The 18,095-nt window shown below is 49.1% G+C and overlaps 1 protein-coding gene across 13 annotated transcripts in view; it reads left to right on the top strand.

Moving 5' to 3' along the window:
• The window catches only part of SCN8A (sodium voltage-gated channel alpha subunit 8), a 65,656-nt gene that overhangs the window by 8,288 nt on the left and 39,273 nt on the right, over window positions 1-18,095 (top strand). For 3 of the 13 annotated variants that reach the window (XM_068663616.1, XM_068663615.1, XM_068663618.1), the window contains exons 1-2: window positions 2,792-3,002; window positions 10,416-10,745. In XM_068663616.1, the coding sequence (XP_068519717.1) occupies window positions 10,470-10,745 (276 nt within the window). In that variant the 5' untranslated portion in view covers window positions 2,792-3,002; window positions 10,416-10,469. Of the gene's footprint in view, window positions 1-2,787; window positions 3,003-3,781; window positions 3,916-7,575; window positions 7,749-10,415; window positions 10,746-18,095 lie in introns of those variants that run through there. The other 10 variants (XM_068663611.1, XM_068663610.1, XM_068663620.1 and 7 more) reach the window with 8 other exon arrangements.

The raw sequence follows: 18,095 nt of genomic DNA on the forward strand, positions 1-18,095 counted from the left end.
GCCTGAGGTCCGCGTGGTTTCATTTCTCTTCCAACCCAAGGAAAGGTTTTACACTTTTTGTTTGTTTTACTCTTCTGATTACAGGCAAGCACAACCATTAGCTGGAGCTGCAATATTTATCCACATTTCCAGGCTGCATGATTTTGGAAATAAACTCTGAGGATGCTCATTTTCTGAGGATTCCCTTTTAATCTGGTTCAGGCCAATGGACTCAGCTCCGGGATAGACTCTAGTAGGCTCTGCTGGTATCAGCTAAGACCTTTTTGTTTTGTTGTGTGATCACTCTACACCCTCTGAGGGTGCTGACCTATATATTTCTTTAAGCGACTTGCTTGAAGATGTCTTTACAAACCGTAATAACACCCCTGGGGCCCCAGCATGTCCTTGAAGTATTTCTGGTGCGCTGCCCGCCCCGCTGGGACCCGTGTGCCCACCGGCATCCCTCGGCTCCGTGGGTGCCCTACTTGGATGCCAGGTGAGCTCCCACCTTTCCGACTGGGTGTGGGTGAGCTGCATTGCTGCCTGCTCGCTTCTGTCCCAGCACTTTTGCCTGGGCTCAGCGCTGCACGCTTCAAGCTGCTGGCACCGTTACCCACGCAGACTTTTCCCCTGTATTTCAGTGGTTTTATTTCCACTTATTTTGCTTCTGTTTGGAAACTGAAGTCTTAGTGAGAAGCACACTACAGAAGGTCCGGTTTGAATTGAAACTTTCGCAGGATCTGTAGCTTTCTGTAACAGCTTATTTAATGTATATATAACTGCTTTTGATTAGTTATGGCTTTGGAGATCTACGGTTTTTAGGTTGTGTCTGCCCTTGTGTTACACTAGGGTAGTCCCATAAAAATCAGCGTTGTAAAGTGAGGGCAAATTTAGTTCCTGTGTCATTTCTAAAGCAAGATAAATGAGTTCTCCAGCACAGTGCTGTGTCCTGTTAGCTTGTCTGCTCAGCACACGGCACACAACTCCTAAAGCTCTGCTCAGAGGACAAAGATTTAAAATTCTGCGAAGAGGACATTTCTGCAAGGTGGATTTTTTTTTTTTTTCCTAAAGCAGCAACCTAATACAGCGTTTCAGGTTGTTCTTTTTGCAACACAGGCATAGTCCTACTGAGAACAGGAGCAACGTAATAAAAATTGATCCTAAAAATCCAGCCATAAATTATAATTATAACATTAAACTATAGGCATCAAATCTACATATAAGGGGTAACTTGTGTTAATTATTAGTACTCTCTTATTCACTGTTCTCCTGGAAATTAGAGAAATGTGTGAGGGAGCTGTAGCTGAGGACAGTATTCTGTAGTAGTATTTCTTGTAAGACTTCTCTGTTGTGCTCAAAGTCAGGATGAGAAGAAGCTCTCATGGCCAGGAGGCGTCTTTTTGTCTTGATGCAGTTTTTTATTTTGTTGTGCTCGAGTTTTCCTGGGGAAGCAAAGCTAAATCTTGCTTTTCACCTGAGCTCACCTGAGTTTGCAGCCCAGTTAGAGGGAAGGCAGTGCAGTGCCTAGACCTACAGATCAGAATATCGCTGGCATGTGACAGGTGGCAGCTTGGCACTTTGTCGTCTGTACAACCTTCCTGCTGAGCGTAGTCCTCAGTGAGGTTTTCAGTGCAAACTGTCTTCTATTAGGTCAGCTAACATGGATAGGAAAAGTAAATAATTTTTTAGACCCCAAAGCCCTTCATCATCTCTCTTTCTGCAGGTTTTGTGCATCCAGACTTGTCTGTCTTCCAAAATGTTAGTTTGACTAACAAAGGATATTTTTCCCCCCAAACTGTGCTTTAATTACACCAATACGTTCCTGTATTGGTGACAGGCAGGATCTCCATTCCCGTGATGAGTAGGTATTGCAGCAACACAGAGCAGTGGAGGTGTTTTATCTTCACCCAGGACCTAGAGCTTCAGCTTCGCCCCTTTCACTTTTGTCCTTCCTCCTTTTAATTTTTGATTTCCTGCAAATAGTAAAAACCCCTCCTGCAGCTTCAGGGCTCTCTTTGCACCCCAGCTGTGGCTGGGCGAAATGCAAAGTGAGTGTAGCAGCAGGCCCCTCTTTGTGATCCCCTTCCCACCGACAGATTTTGGAGAACTCCATCCCTAAGCAGGGCTGGAGCCGGCTTCCATCTGTGCAACCCCTGCACCGGCTGCAAGTCCGGGGATGAGCTCTTCGTACTGATGTGGGCTGTGATGGGCACGCACGGCCACCTGAAGTGCTGGAGTTTTAGCTTATCCTCAAACAGTCTGGAGAGAAGGAAAAAAAAAAAAAAAAAAAAGACAATGCTTGGCCGATGCAAACTTTCCCTCTTATGATGACATCTTTCACACATCATGGGCCCCACTCTGTGCTTGCAGTGGGGCTTTTGCCCTTATTTCCAAAGCCAGTTCCGCACGGGGAGTAGATTAAACTTGCAGCAAGTCACCGTCCTAAACAAAATTAGGGTTAGCCAAGACATCCGCACCCGAGCCTTTGCCCGTGGGCCACTTGCACGGTGGGCTGTGGGGGCCAGCCGAGCACGGGCATGGCTCCGGGGATGGTTTTCCTTTTTCCATGGATGGCAGCGAGTGGAACTGATGATCCTGGTGTGGGGACAGATGCTGGGAGCAGGGAATGATGCTGGGACTGGGGACCGATCCCTGACTGGGGACCGACCCCTGACTGTGAGGGGGAGCGGGGATCTACCCCTCACCCCCCAACCTCTCCGAGCCCACCCCATGTCCCCCGGGGGCCACCTCCTCGCCATTTAAGTGTGTATTTAGAGGACGGGGTGGATGTGGAGAAGGTGGGGGAGGAAAAAAAAAAAAACGGACGGGGAGTTCCCAGGCGGGCCCCGGGCCTTTGGCCACGCTCCCTCAGCGGCAGCCGAGGGGCCGGCGCCCAGCGCGCAGCGCGGGGGGGGCCGCGCCGGCAGCGCACAAGATGGCGACAACCGCAGTTCCTCCTGCAGCTCCCCCACCTCCGCAGTCCAGCAACGCCTTGCGGGAGACTCGCTAGCGCAGCGGCCACAGTAAGTCACAGTCCGTCCCCCCCCCCCTCCCCTTCAACACACTCCCCCCCCCCTTCCCCCGGCCCGAAGGGGAGCGTGTGGGGGGAAGAGGGGGGGGGGGGGGGGGTCCTCGGCAGCCTTGGGGTATTTATTTTTTAATTATTGTAATTTTTAATTTTGGGGATTAGGAAGCGGTCGCCCCGCGCTCTCGCCACCTGCCACCTCTCTCTTTCTCTCGCTCCCCCCCCCCCCCCCTCACACACACACCACACGCGCAGCCCGGGCGGGGGTTTTGCCGCAGAGCGATTTTCCCGCAGCTCCTTGCCCGGTTTCTCCTGCGCTCGGGAGGTGCAGAGGTAGACCCCCGACCCCCCCAAACCCTCCCCTCATCCCTTATCCCCTTCCCTGAAATCCGCCTCTCCTGGCGGCCGCCCCGAAGGGATGCTCCGGGAGCTTCGCCCCTTGGTGCTGCAGCGAGGGGGGGGTCCGAGGGTGCCCCGTTTACCCCCACCCCCCACCCCGGCTCGCCCCCTGGCTGCCCTGTGGGGTCGGCATTTTGGCAGCCCCTTCCCCAGGGCTGCTGCTGGGAGAGGGGGCGACCTCCCCTCTACCCCCCTTGACCCCCAGCCCCATCCACCCTACAGCCCGGGGCCGGGGCCCTGTTCCCCGGGCCCTTAATTCTGGGCTCTCTGCTCTTTGTCTGCATTGTGGGGAGGGAGAGCTGAGGGCTCATTGGAGTTCTCCTCGCTCCCTGCCCCCCTCAAGCCCTAGCTGCAGAGCTGGGCCAGCCCTCCTCCACCCTGCCTTCCTCCCGCGGCTCAGCATCCTCGCAGTCCTGCTGCCAGGGCGAGAAGTTGGGAGGACGGAGTTTGTGGGGAGATGCCTGGGGCGGCTGCGAGGTCCTAACCTGACCCAGATGGCGGCCAGCAGCACGGTTTGTGCGCTCGCTTCCTTCCACCGCACGGATTTTTGGGGGGGGGAATGGAGAGGGCAAGCTTAATTTCTCCATCCCGGGGAGACGGGAATTGCATGTTAACGAGCTTTTCCTATTAAAAAAAACCTGGGTGTCTTCATCCCTTCCCCCATTTTCTGGTGCAAATCCTGCCCAAGTTGGTGTGTGTGTGTGGGGGGGGGGGGGAGATGGCTGCACGGCGGCAGCTGCGGCTGATGCGAGGGGAAGCCTAAAAGTCCTCGGGGAAGGGGAACGCGTGCGAGGGGCGGCACAGCGGGAGCCGTGCGTGCTGGGAGCCGGCTTCTGGAGAGAGGGAGGTCGGCCGCAGGTGTGGTGGCTTTCCCCGCGTGCGCCGTGTTGCGGGCGAGCGGCGTGAGAGCGCGCAGGACTTGGACAGGTGGGGTCGCGTGGTGGGGTGCCGGGTGGCGGCGTGGAGCCCAGGCCTCGCAACGCCGCAGCATTCCGCCCCCGACGGGAACCCGTGACCCCTATGTCCTCATTTCACACCGGGAAGGATGCGATGAGGAGGAGCGAGGGTGTTCCCGGAGCCCCCTTCCAGGAGTATCTTTAGAGGCACGAAGGGAGGAAGCGTTACATCAGTCGTTTGCTCGGTGGTGGCGGCCGGCAGCACGTTCCAGCACCGCTTTGGAGGGATGTGGGGCTGGAAATATTCTCGCCTGGGAGTGCTTATTTTTCCGTGCCACGTGACGGCCGGTCTTCCGAAAAGATCTCGAGCTCCAGGAGAGGTGCCCGAGGGCGGCCGTCTTGTGGCGCTGCCTGTCGCGGGAGCAGCCTTCGCTCGTAGCGGCGCGCTGGAATGCCGCGAGGCCTCTCGGAGCCCGGCTCGTCCCCGCTTCCATCCGCCGTGCCCGTGGGGAGTCTGCTCCCTTAGCTGCCGCGGTGGTTAAGTGAAATGCTTAACGACACGACCGAGGGGCTTTCGGAGCTTTGTTCACGCGTTTCGGTGCTTCCACGGTGTCATTCGTGCTGGGTGCAAGGGCCTGCGCCTATTGCAAATAATTTAAGCAGTTATGTAAGCTCCTGCGTACGGCTCCTATCCAGATCACGGTACAGATACTGTAATTCCGTCCTACTCGGTGGAACAAGTGTAATTATGGGAATATTTGGTGCCCAGAGTTGGAAAGGCAGGGTTATAATAAACAGCAGAAAAGCGAGCGATTGTGTGTTGCAAGAAATTGGGAGTGGATGCATGTTCTCTCATTCTCAGTTAGAGGTGGAATAAAATAGAAACAAGTCAGTGCTGAATGAAAATAAAGTAGCTCAAATACGAAAACATGATATCATCTCCCCCCTTCTTGTTATGTCTGCATTCGCTCTGTGTTTGTTGGGCTCGGTCAGCATTTTCATTAAGGTGGACAGCTTTGGCCTTACCCTCAGTTTATGGTTAGTATTTTTCAATGACTCCAGAAGCAGTGGGCACAGAGGCCGTCTGTGCCTCCGGGGGCATGCAGTGTTCGTGTGGTCACAGGGTTCCCATTCACCATCGACTGCCTTCCTCCTGAAGCGGCTGCAGCTGTCATTGCAATAAACAAATACACCGGGATCGATAACTCGTCGTCGTGCTCAAAGAAAGGGCTTGGATTAAAGATGATTTGGTAAAATAACAAGAGAAAGGTGTTAGTGTTGAGAAAAGCACGGGCAAAATAATTTCAGAAACCACTTTTGAGGAAGGTGCATGGGATGGTCGCCTTGCGACTGGTCTGTGTCCTGCGTGGCTCGCGAGTAACCGAGGGACCTGTTGTGGCTCGGAGAAAGGGACCCGTGCTGTGGGTAAAAGGGAAACCAGCAGGGACCGGGCTGCAGCAAACCCGTAAAGTTGCTCTTTTCTGGGAACGACCATTTCAAAATGCCAAATCTGGCTAGCGAAGACCTGAAAGCCCCCTTCCACGTTGCTCCTGTGCCAGCAGAAGGGGATGAGGAGCTTATAAAGAAAATATTCTCAGCAGTAAATTTCAGGATTTTTTTTTTTTTTTAACAAAAGTTTTCTATTGTTCAAAGCATTTAAATGCATTGCCAACTTTACAAGTAATGGTCTTAAAGATGCATGAGTAAAACCTGTTATTGATTCAGTGCTATAGAGGTAGTGAGCAGAAAATCTTGAAAATAACTAAAAGCCATCTCCTTTCTCTCCTTCTCTTTCCATATGCGTACACTGTTTTTGTTTTGTTTTGTGTTTTACCAGAACTCCATACATGAATTTTAAAACCCAGAGAAATAGACGTGCTTGCAGCTCTTCATGTCTGTTTGGGCATGCTTTGAAACCCTTCAGCTGGGGGAAGAAGTGGTGCTTGCTTGGGATCAGGAGCTCCTACAGCTTGTTGAGGCAAACTCGGCAATATCTACTTCTCTTTGTCCATTAAGGTGATATTTCTGATGTTTCTGGCATTGGGTTTTGAGGAAGGATGCTTGAAAAACGGAGCAGTTAAAGCTCATCACGAGTAGCTCATGCATCTGTCCCCAGTACTTCACCTTACCCAATTTTCTTCTTGTGGCTAAGGGCACGGCCAGGCATAAACTGAATTGTTTCTGAAGGTAATGGTGCACGGGAGTATTGTTATGCTAAAGACAAGAATAATACAACTTGGCCCGATCTCTGGGCATGCTGGATTCCCAATAGCTGGGAGGAAATCTGGGAGGTGGCAATGCTCAACGTCATTGCAAGGCAGACAGCTTCTGAGCAGTCGAACTGCTGGAGGAGCCCGACTTCCTAGCTATGAAGTTGCGAAGCCAGACACCAGATCCTTGGGCCATTTGTGGATTTATTCAGCCTGCAACACCCCAGAAATCATCCAGCCTCTGCTGTGTCAGAGCAGAGAGCTAGGAGGCCGGTTGTTTTTTCTCCTTCCTTTCATATTTGCCCATATTTGTGTTATTTGGCACCGTAGCGGTTGGGCGCTCCGCAACCTTAAATGAGTTCCTCCAAAATGATTGTGAAGAACAAGTCACTGCTGTTTTAAGGGTCACTGAATGAATTGAATTGGGATTAAATTTTGGTCTTCTGAGCGGGCAAGCTAGTGCCTTGACATTATACAGTCAATATTTTGAACAGTTCCCTGTTCAGCTGCTGGGCTGTAGCAGGGGGCTGCTGAAGGGCTGTACCTGAGCTGGCTGAGCCTGGCTGAATCTCCAGGTTCCCCTGGGAGACCGGTGATAAATGTAAGTCCCCCGTGAGTAATGGCTAGCACCGGGCACTAGAGATCTGGGTTCACTTATTTCCAGGTCTTACAACTTAGTGGTGACACTAAAGAAATGATAGTGCTCCTGATCGGGATTAAGAAAGCCTCTGGTACCACATCTTTCGTTTCTTAGGTTTTTATTAAGGAGCATTGAGGTGCTAGGATGTTTTCGTACCATTTTCTGTTGCTTTTGGGTGCTGCTGTGCTTCTCCCTCCTCCCTGTTTTTGTCCATTTTTGACCTTTAAGCGTGTGTGTTCAGCTTCGGTTCTGCCCCTGCTGTTTCCGAGCCGCTTTCTTGCCCTGTCTGGAGCCTGCCCTGAGCTTAGAAATGACTGCATGGGGATTTTCTGCAGCATTTGACAGAGGCTGGGGAAAAATGACCGGCAGCAAAGTAATAAATACTGCTTGATCGTGAAAAGAAGCCTTTTTCCTTCCACCTTACAGCATCGAGCATCACATGACGGCCTTTCCAAGGGTTCCTCCTGCATCTCGGCTGCTCGTGTTGCCGTAGCTTCATTGATAAAATTGCCCGCTTCGAGGCTCTCAGAATTTGCTGCAGATGGCAAAGAGCTGCAAGTTCTTTGGAAGGCCCGTCCCAGCCAGGGGTTTTCTCACATGTAGGTGCTTTGGTTTGGTGGTTTTTGGGGGTCTCGTGCAGGAGAATTTCGGGGGGCTGCTCATCCACGTTGTATTTTCCTTTCGGCCCCAACCCTGCGTTTTTAAATTAAATCCACGTGCGTCTGCGTGGGTTATATAAAAGGATATGTGCATCTGTAGGATACATAGGGATAAAAGGAGACATAAAAGGACTCTCACAAAAGGGCTCTGTCTCAAAGGGACTTAAAGGATACCGTGACCGACTGAATCTTGCAAATTAATAACTGAGGAAATGTATTAAAGCAAAGATACTGCCTCAAAAGTGTTTTTTAATTTATTTTGACAATCAGCTTGCATAATTTATCAGAATATTTCCTAATGTGCTGGTAAATGGACTGTTGGGAACATTTGTAAAAAGTGATTGTCTTAGTAACCAGGCACCTCAGCACAGTGTTTTTTGCTGGTGTAAATACCTTGGCTTTCTGGAGCCCGTGCTCAAAAACCAGCTCATCCTTTGTGTGTGCCCATACAGAAATGAAGTTTTACTGGGAGAGGCAGACTGGAACCCGAGTTCCCCCCAGCAGGGGATGTTCTGAGCCCCTCTTCTGCAGAACTGCTTTGGGGAGGATTTCTTGGTTGTTTAGCAGATGTTCATACGCTCAACTCCTTCCATTCTTACGGTGATCCCCTTCCTTGGTGAGTGCAGGTGGATGCTTAAAACATTTTTGGATCCTCACAAAATTTTTTGTTGTTACCCAGGTTTTCCTTTCTTCCTGGAAAACCTTGGAAGTGGGAATCTTTGATGCTCTCTCCGTTTTTACTTCATTAACCACTGGATTGCTCCGCACATCCACTTTTAGCCTCCGCTGCTTTCTGGCTCCATCCGACCTGCTTTAAGCGTGACAGCGAGCCTGGAAAATTCAGTGGGAACTTGGACCTAGAGGCATTCCGACCTCTTCGTCTGGGTGGCTGTTGTAAGAAACGCAGCTCTGAAATATCCTGGGCAGTTATGTCTGGGGGATGCTGAGTAAAGGAAGATGAGAAGTTGGCTGTGGGAGCTGCAAAGCGCGACTAGGCCTCGTGAGAATGGAAGTGCTCTGCTATCAAAGCTGTAAAAATGGCCATTTGGGTCTGATTTAAGGGATTAAATAAGCATTCCATTCCCATCCCTTCAGTTTGCATCCTAATTTTGTTCATTTTCTGAATGTAGGATAATTTACTGGGAAAACAAACGAAGTCAGGACAGGCAGAAATTTCCCAAGGAAAGAGAGCTCCAGATCACATTATGTAGTGACACCGAGACATTAACAGCTCTACAAGTAAATACCAAACCATAAAACAAAAGCAATGAGAACAAAGAGCACGAGGGGAACCTGTAGCAGGGTTTATCGGTGTAACATCGGAGAGTCTTGCAATTTATCAATGGGCAGAACCTCTACAAACCCTTCCGAGGCAGAGGAATCTTTACAGTAGACCTCTGAGAATCAGAGAGTTGAGTTGTTTTGGCCAAGGTGTGATGCCACAACGGAACCAAGGGTGCTTCGGGATTTGCCCTGCAGGGGAGAGAATTTGCTCAGTCAAATAGTGAGACTTGCAGAGAAAAGGCCAGATTATTCGTCGTTTGCAGTGTGGCTTGCAGGGAGTGCACTGTGACATGCAGTTGGCTGCTAGATTTGAGTTTTGCTTGGTTTTGCGTGTGTGAATGTTTTATTTTTCTATTTCACATGGCCACTTGGCAGAATAGTTGGTTGCTTCCAGTTGCCGGTTGTGTAATCGGGCGTGTAAATCCGGCATTCATTTGTGCCTTCATTTTTTTCCCCTTTTTTATGCTCCTGTGTCCCTGAGCTACTTTGGTTTCTAAATTCAGGCCTTACATATTTATCTGTGCCATTCAATTAGACCACATCCCCAACGCTGCTATATAGTTTCACAGTATGTGGGAAATTTGGTAATTAAATGCATGCAAATGCTGCAAGAATAGAATAAATTAATTTTTCCTTAATATCAGCAAGCTATTTTGTCATGTTTCTAGAGATATTGCAACCAAGATGCTGCCATTTATTTCTTTCTCCTTGCCATAGTTTTCAAGTCTATGGCTATTATTCTGGAAATACCTGGGCGAGTTTATACGAAAAGAGTCCCAGCCCCAGCTATGCTGGGTAGTTACATAAAGAGGAAGATCTATGCTTAAATTTTTTGGATCTGCCAATAAAACCTGAGCTGGAAACAATGCTTGGTTGAGCCGTACGTGTGTGGGGCAGCTTTAGATTTGCATGAACTCAGAGCAAATGTGTGAACGGCGCTGTCATGGGTAGAGGAATGAGCTGTAGCCACTTGGAGGGATGCTTTGCTCCAGTGGTTCTAAGTCCTTTTTTTTTTTTCTTTTTCTTTTTTTTTTTTTTCCAGGAATATACTGTTTTTAACTAAAGTTGCTTTTCAGAAAAGCTTCTGTGCTCTAGTTTGTGGTCGGGAGGCAAACCAGGATGGGTTGGAGATGGGTTTGGGTGCAGTGGTTGGAAGTTGCTGTTGTTGGATGCTTGTGCAGGGGCCAAAATGCGCAGTGCTGGCCTCTCTCCGCGGGGACCCGAAGGCCTGGTTGTTTTTAGGTCCTTGTTGAAATGTGCTGGTCCGCCTGTTTTTCCCGTGACTGACTCTTTGTTCTGCCTGTGCTGTTTGCTCCCCTGCAGAGCTGACCTGTCCGGGCTGCAACATCACTAAAGAAGCTGCTGCAGGATGAAAAGATGGCAGCACGGCTGCTCGCACCACCAGGCCCCGATAGTTTTAAACCTTTCACTCCGGAGTCTCTGGCTAACATTGAGAAACGCATTGCAGAAGAAAAAAAGAAGAAGCGTCCAAAGCAAGACAGCAGCCACCGGGATGACGATGAAGACAGCAAACCAAAACCAAACAGTGACCTTGAGGCAGGGAAGAATTTGCCTTTCATCTACGGGGACATCCCTAAAGGCCTGGTTGCTGTACCACTGGAGGACTTTGACCCTTATTATATGACCCAGAAAGTGAGTCTGCAAGGAAGAAGTCACTAAACCACCTTTTGCTTGGGAGGTTGCAGGTTTGGGTATGGTTTAAATAGAAGACAAAGAATGGAGTCTTTGGATGGGGCGTTGTTGTTGTTGTTGTCTATGTTTCTTGACGTTTTACGGTGTTTCCCTTGTGCTTCATGCACCTTTGGAATAATTATCCAGCTAAGTTAGAGATGATACGATCAGTCTGTTGAGCACCTGCTTGGATAGAGACAGCAGAACAAGGTCTGGAAACTAAAAATAGCCAAGTTGTGCTAATGTGCCAATTTTAACCATGAGGGCAATAAGAAGAATTTAACTGAGGGGGAATGGTAACTGTTTTAAGTGTATATTTCATTACTTGCATGGAATTCATTTTGAAGTTGATCAGAATGAAACTGTGGTATTTAGAATTGTGACCAAAAAAAAAAAAAGAAGTGAGAGATTATTTCAATTACTTTCATCCTCAGAATTTGTTATTTAAAAGAAAAAAAAATGTCTGTGAAATTAAGGTGATGTGGCAGGAGACATTTATTGGTGCTGAAATGTGTTAAGAAATGAAGTGGGATCTTGAGGGAAGTGGTGAGTAAGCAAACTGCTGGGTATGGAGGGGGGAATCTACTGGTGAAATCAGGAAGGGCGCGATCACGAATTTTCTTTGAAGGCTAGACACTTAAAAACCGAGGCTCTTTTCTGCTGGTTAATTTCATTGCTTTCTTTGATAGAAATGTAATTTGAATAAGCTAATTACCAGAAAGATATATCTGGGGCGTAGCTGCATTTGAGAAGCTCGGGCTTTGTATATGCGATGGCAGTTTGTGTGACAACTTTGATGTGACCATCAAAACTTGGATGAAGTGGCTGTCAGGTAAAACCAGTAAGTTGTCGTGGGTAACAAAATACGTCAGGATTTGTGCCGGGGCAGACATTTCTTGCCATGTTCAAAAGCAATTCCAGGACTTGCAGGGCAACGTTCGCATGAAGTCGACTGAATCTGGATGCTGAAGTTAAGGATAACTGAGAATTGTTCTCGGTTAATTTCCCACTAGTGAATTTAATGCTTATTTACTTCGGCAGCGGTGCTGGGAGTACAGGAGGCAACTCAGAGCAGGGCTTCAAAATCCAGTGTGTGCTGAAATCCAGTCAGCTCGGTGCTTAGGTGGCTGGTTTACTGAGGGAAGTGTATTGACAACTGCTGTTGTTGGTAAGAAAGAAGCTTATGTTATCCCTCAGAAATATTTTCTCTTTATTAAGCAAATATTTTCTCCTTATTAAACCAATCTGTTGTTGCCTGGTTTTGGTGTGGGCAGGCTGTGAGACAGAGGCACGGAGCCTAAGAGCGGTTCCCAGGATCGCTCTGGCTTTGGCTTGGCCACTTCCACCTGACCGAAGGAGGCGTTAGGAACACAGAGAGGATGTTTTGCACCTTGTTCATGTAGGCAAACAAAAGGATCAGGCCGTGTTCTTTCTAGCTAAAGTAGCCAGGCAGTGCTGGGAGGGCAGCAGGTCCCCACGTCGTGGGGCTTCTTCTTGCTTGCTTCACCAGAAGGGGACGGGGACGAACGCCGGTGGCCCTCACCCTTTCTCAGTCTTCAGATTTGCCTCCAAACACAACGCTGTGGAGAAATCTTCCCTTTTGAGAAAAAAAATAAGCCCCGTTGCCAGCTTCGAAGGCATCTGGTGTGTCTCCAGAAGAGAGCTGTACGTTTCTGCATGTCGCCACTCGCGAGGTTTCTGCTCGTGCGGACCGCGAGCTCTTGGTGGAGCTGGAGCAGCCGCAGCTGGAGGGGAAGGTTCTGGAGACTGGAGCTCACGCAGCCCTGCCAGCCTCGTCCTTCTGCAAAAAGAGCCTTGCTCGCCCCACAAACACCAGATGAACATTTTTCTTCCGCATCCACTTTGGTATGGTGAGAGCTGAGGTGTGTGCTTCTTCGACTAGTCGGTGACTTCCCACAAAGAGTTTTTTTAAGGCCATTAAAAAAAGCCCCTTCTCTGAATCATCAGGAATTGCAAATCTGCTTGAATCATGGGAAGTTTTCCAAGATTTTTTTTTCCTCTAGCATTTGCCAGAAGGCTTTGCATCATAGGTCTTTTCTTTTCAAGCTAGATGTACAGCATGCATAGGAACAAATCAGCTGGTTGCTTTTCCTTGCAGTAGGACACGGTGATCTTGGTTTGTCTAAGGAAATTGAAACTGCATTTTAACTGAGAAGCTGAACTTTCCAGTGGCCTGTTAACTGATATTTAAAGGAGAAAAGGAGTGACCTAGAAACAGGACCGTGGTCAGGGAGTCAAAACTCCAGGGTTCAGAGCCCAGCTCTGTGAGCCAGTCTTTTTTGTCCAAGCTGCTTCATTTTCCTCTGCTCGGTTTCTTTGCTTTGCAAAATGGGGTTAATGACTCTTAATAGAATCAGAAAAGTCCATTTGCTCACAGGTAACGGTTTATGGAGCTCAGGTAGCTCTTCTTTGTCTTTATATAACTACCAGAGAGAAATTTTTCTATGGTTCTTTGCTTTGCAAGTAAAAATCATCGTGCAATTCCTGATCTGGAGTACATGGTAGAAGCATTACTTGCCTTTGATATCTGATGCGGACACCTGAAAATTTTCAATTAAAAACCAAATCCTCGCACATGGACTTCCTTGTTGACATGTACAAAGATTCAGAGGACACACCTCGGTGAGCATCCTCAGCGATGAAAGCAAACCAGCTGATTGCCTCAAAGCCTAGGCAGGCGGCGAGTCCGAATTTGTAAGCGAATTTCCCTATTGCCCAGTCAGATCAAACACTTTCTGCCCTAGAAAGTTGCTGATCACTTAATTGCATCATTTTGCTCATGCTCTTGAGACCTGGTGCTGGGTTTGTCTGAGCCTGTGGCAGGCGCTGAGCAGAATGGGGAGAAACGGGAAAATTCCCCACGTGAACGTGTGCCACAGAGCTGAGCATCCTCCAGTGTCTGCTTATGCAAGAGGTAAGGATCATCATCCTCTTCTATTTCCACAGGCTTATTCAAAATTTTTTTAATGTCTTCCCATTTTTTAAGCCTCTCTTTCCGTCTTTTCCAATTATGGCTTGGGCTGTCAGTCCTACTAAACTGCTCCTCGCCCTGTTCCTACCCATTGAACGTGACTTTTGCCAGGCTGTGGCTGCTTTTCTCAAGCAGCTGCCATCCGTTTCACCTGATCTGGATCTTTCGTGCTCGCTGCAGAGCGAGGTGAAGGTTCAAATACTCCTGTGATTGCTCCATTTAGGAGGCAGGAGAAGGTCCGTGCTTTTTCTGGGACCACACCTAATCTTAGGCGGGTTGTTTCCAGTGGAGAAATCAGCCCCATGTTTGTAGAAAAGTCTGCACCTCGCCGGACATCAGAGGCTGGAGTGGGACTGTCTGAGGTCACCTATAGCTTGCAGATGGGCACCTGAGGATCGTGCTCGTGTGTATGTGCCAATAGAGTGACTTGCAACTTCGTCAAGTCACATGCATCATTTGGAAACGGGCCCTCCAGCCCGGAATGTCACCTTGAGGGTGTGGAACTGGGAAAATTACAGGGATGGGGAACGTGGGAGAGGTGTGCTTGTCTCTGGCGTGTGCTTCAAGGAGCTTTTGCTCGGGACTCCTCTACGGCAAGGTTATGGCCCTGCGAGGTCGGGAGGCTGGCGCTGAGCTCCACGCACGTTTTGGTGAAGAAACAGAGGGAAAAAGCAAAAGATTGGGTCCACCTCAAAAGTCAGCCTTTTATTTCCAAAAGCAAAAGCCTTTGCCAAGACTTAGCGTTTAATGGAGGTTTTTCTTCCACTCCATCTCTCCAGCAGGCTCAGAAGGAACAGGCAAAGGAAAGGGAGCGCTTTGTGGGATCAGAGAACGGCTCGAGTCGGAAGGGATCTTAAAGACCATCCAGGTCCAACCCACTGCCATGGGCAAGGAAACCACCCACCAGGTGGTTTCCCTCATCCAACCTGGCCTTTTTCTATTTTGGAGTTCAACCAAGAGATTAAAGCAAGAGCAGAATGTGGCAGATGATTTTTTTCCTCCGTGAGCTTTTCAGTGGCAAAAAATAATTTATTAACGAAGGATAATTTTTCCTCCTTTTTGGAGGGTGGGGGTAGAAAAATGTTTTCTGTATTAGAACGTACACTTCTTGAGCCAGAAGAGATGTGCAAAATATTTTGTGTTGATATATTAAATCCTGGGGATGCTTCTTCAGCTTACAGGGTGCCAGAATCCCCTGTAAATTCCTCTTGAAATTAGCTGTGTTCAAGCAGAGTGCTCGGGGTGTCAGCAGAACGTCTCTGCTCTCTTTTGCTTAGCACTGGCAGTAAGGCAGTCATCATGTTACCACTGTAGGAATGTGCTTCCATATGTTCATGTGCTGTTCATAAAGCTGTTTTCTTCTTAAATCTTCTGCCCACTCCTCCTCACTTTTCAGCCATTACAGAAATGCTTAATGTAAAACCTGCATGAAGCCAGATTAGCTTAAATCTCCATATAACTGGAACCCTCCCTTGATCAATTCCGTCGTGCTCTCCAGCATAGCTTCTTTCATGCACCGTTTTGCAAATTGATTTAGAAAAAATCTTGATTATCTTTTTGCAATATTACTTCTTTTATATGAGAAGCGTTCAAAGGGTTTTTAAAGCCTAGATTCCCAGACAACGTTAAGAAAACTTAAGTGGACGGAGCCTTTTTATGCCTCTGAAACAAAAAACTGAGACTTTGAAAGTTCAGCCGGGCTTCGTCTCTTACAAGAAGACTGCAGAATGCCTTTTTCCAGGTATCGCCTTTCTCGGAGTTTTAAGCTTTGCCTCAGCAGATCTTAAAAGGGCTTAAGGATGTTCTTGGACCCGAACCAGCAAGCATTTTAAGAGCATGCAGCCATTTTGAAATTGAGTTTTAATATGTCAGCAGCAGAAAGAAGAATGAAGATTTTAAATTGCCAAACGCTTTTTGGCTTTTGTGCCCTTCTTTCTATTAAGAAGGCCAAGCGGAGATTTACCCAGGATTTTAGAAGCTACACTGGGGAACCGTAGCAGTGGGTCTTGGAACCGTGATAATCAGTGAAAATACAGGAATGTGCAGCACTTGTGTTACTGAAAGGCCCGGTTCTGACAGGCTTTACAGAAAGCAGCAAGTTCCACAAGCGGCACGGTGCAAGAAGAGAAGGTTGGGAAGAGCGTGGAAGAGGAAACAAAGAATTGCAGCGTGCGAGGTCAGGTAACAGCTGATGGACCGAGCTGGCGAGCAGAACGAGGCGTTGACGTGTCGCAGGCTGTTGCCCTCATGGTTGGACCAAGCAGCTTGTGTTGCCACCAGGGAGTGCCAAATTTTGGGCTCCATCCTTGGGGAACGGCTTTTGGAAATGGCTGTTTCCATGCAACCGCGGCAGCGTGCCAAGGCTCGCGGCGCCTGCCCCTCGGTGCGGAGCGGTTTACGTCCGTTTTGCCTGCTCTGCAAGCCTGGCTTGTTCTTCTAGCACGGGTCTGAAGTCTTGGGGTTGGCTTACATCTCTGGTGCAGCGTGCGTCTGTGTCTGCAGGCAAGGAGAGGTTTTGCTTCTGCGTTGCTGAGCTGAGTCTGGGCAAGTTGGAGCACTCCAACGCTGTGATTTCCCCGTGTCAAAATGGAAATGGACCTTACCCACCTCCCAAAGGAGGATTTCTGCCTTCATCCAGCTCACCACCTAGTGCTCGTGTAATTTTCAGCACAGCCACGCTGGAGATTTCATTGCCTGAAGGACATCGGAGCACTGAGAGCTGTGCTAAGGACACAAGCCTTTGAATACCCCGGTTGCAGGGAGAAACCCCTTCTGCAGCCTTTGTGGGCATGAGAGGAGGTTTAAAAAGGAATGGGAGGGGAATTTGAAAGTTTGTTGTGCTGGGGTCTTAAAGCCAGCAGCCCGTGAGCACTCTGTAATCGGCAACTTTGGGAAACTTAGGGCCTTTTGTAATATTCCTGCACATCAAGGTAATCTGTTCATTAATTCTTGATGCTGCAATTTAAGAGCTCTCCAAGGCTGCCTTTAAAGTGCTCTTTGTTGGGAGACGCATTAGTGGTCATGCTAACTAATATTTCTCACTCAGCGCTGAACCACAATCTGATTTTGATTTCCTTTTTCAAGTAATTTACTGCTCACCGGTCTAATTTAGCCAAACGAGCGAAGACGCCTGGTTGCGCTTGCTAGGAGGGAAATGACAAATTTCCGAAGAGCGAAGCCTCCTGGGGGAAGCACAGCGACTGCGTTGGCAGAAAGCCCTGGTGGATTCCCCCGTGTTGGACTCTCAGGGCTGTGCCAGGCGGTGGGCTGCTGCCGGGGAGGCAGCTTGCAGCGAGCTCGCTGCGCTCTGCGCCCCCATTCCCAGCCACCCGTAATCCCCCATCTCATCCACCCCGTCCTGGAGGGAGCAGGGAAACGGAGAAAATGGTGCCGGGAAAAAGACTTGAGCTTTTCAGTGCACAGAAATGCCTGTTTTTTAATTTTTAATTTTTTTTTTTCCCCTTCAAGTGGAGTGGTGGGTGCGAGGAGCGTGCCGGGATCGAGCGACCAGGGTGCTAATTTTGCATTCCCAGATGGCTGCGTGTGATTCTCCCCGTGCTTTGGGAGCCGCACGCTCAGCTCGTGGGGAGAGAAAGCAGCGGGGCTGTATTTTAAGGGTGGTGGGGAGCCGAGCTCCATCCTGCCACATGTTGACGTGATTCATGCCGCGGGCTCCGCGTACAGGAGTGAACCTAAACTCGCTAATTAAAGGCAAGGAGAGCGCATGACTGTGACTGGAGTTTGGTGGAATATGTTCCGAGGTGCCAGCGAGTGGGAACGCTGGAAACGACGGCTAGCTGCCTCCTCGGGTCTGCTGGGGTGGGCCTCAGTCGTTCCCTGTCCTTCTGCTTACCTGTCCATCTCTTTTTGCAGGTGGGGTGTCCCCGAAAAGCGGGGTCCCGGCGTAGCGGCTAGCAAGGCGTGGGACGGAGGCACAGGCAGCACCGTGAGGATGTGGTGTGTGTGCACGGGGCTGGAGGCTGGCTTCAAGCTGCTGCTCCTGCCCCTCGGTTTGTGATCTGCAGAGGTCTTGGGCCTCGGTTCTTGCCTCTCAGCCAGGGCGAGCGCTGCTCCTGCCCCGTGTGATAGAAACACAAGCTCTTACTTGGGAGGTTTTGCTTGGGCTCTGTTGTGGCTAGTAAAACAGGTGCTTTGCAGTAGGATTATTCTTGAGGTACTGGTAGGAATGTTTTTCCCTAGTGGGAACTTCGTAAAGGAGATTATCACTTAAAAAAGCAGAAAATTGATTTTATTTATTATTTTTTTTTTACCATGGAAGTTGTTGGGCTTTTCCTTAAAACTGTTGACGCTTTGATTTT

The sequence above is a fragment of the Anas acuta genome, chromosome 29, assembly GCF_963932015.1.
Source record: "Anas acuta chromosome 29, bAnaAcu1.1, whole genome shotgun sequence".
Classification (NCBI taxonomy): Eukaryota; Metazoa; Chordata; class Aves; order Anseriformes; family Anatidae; genus Anas; species Anas acuta.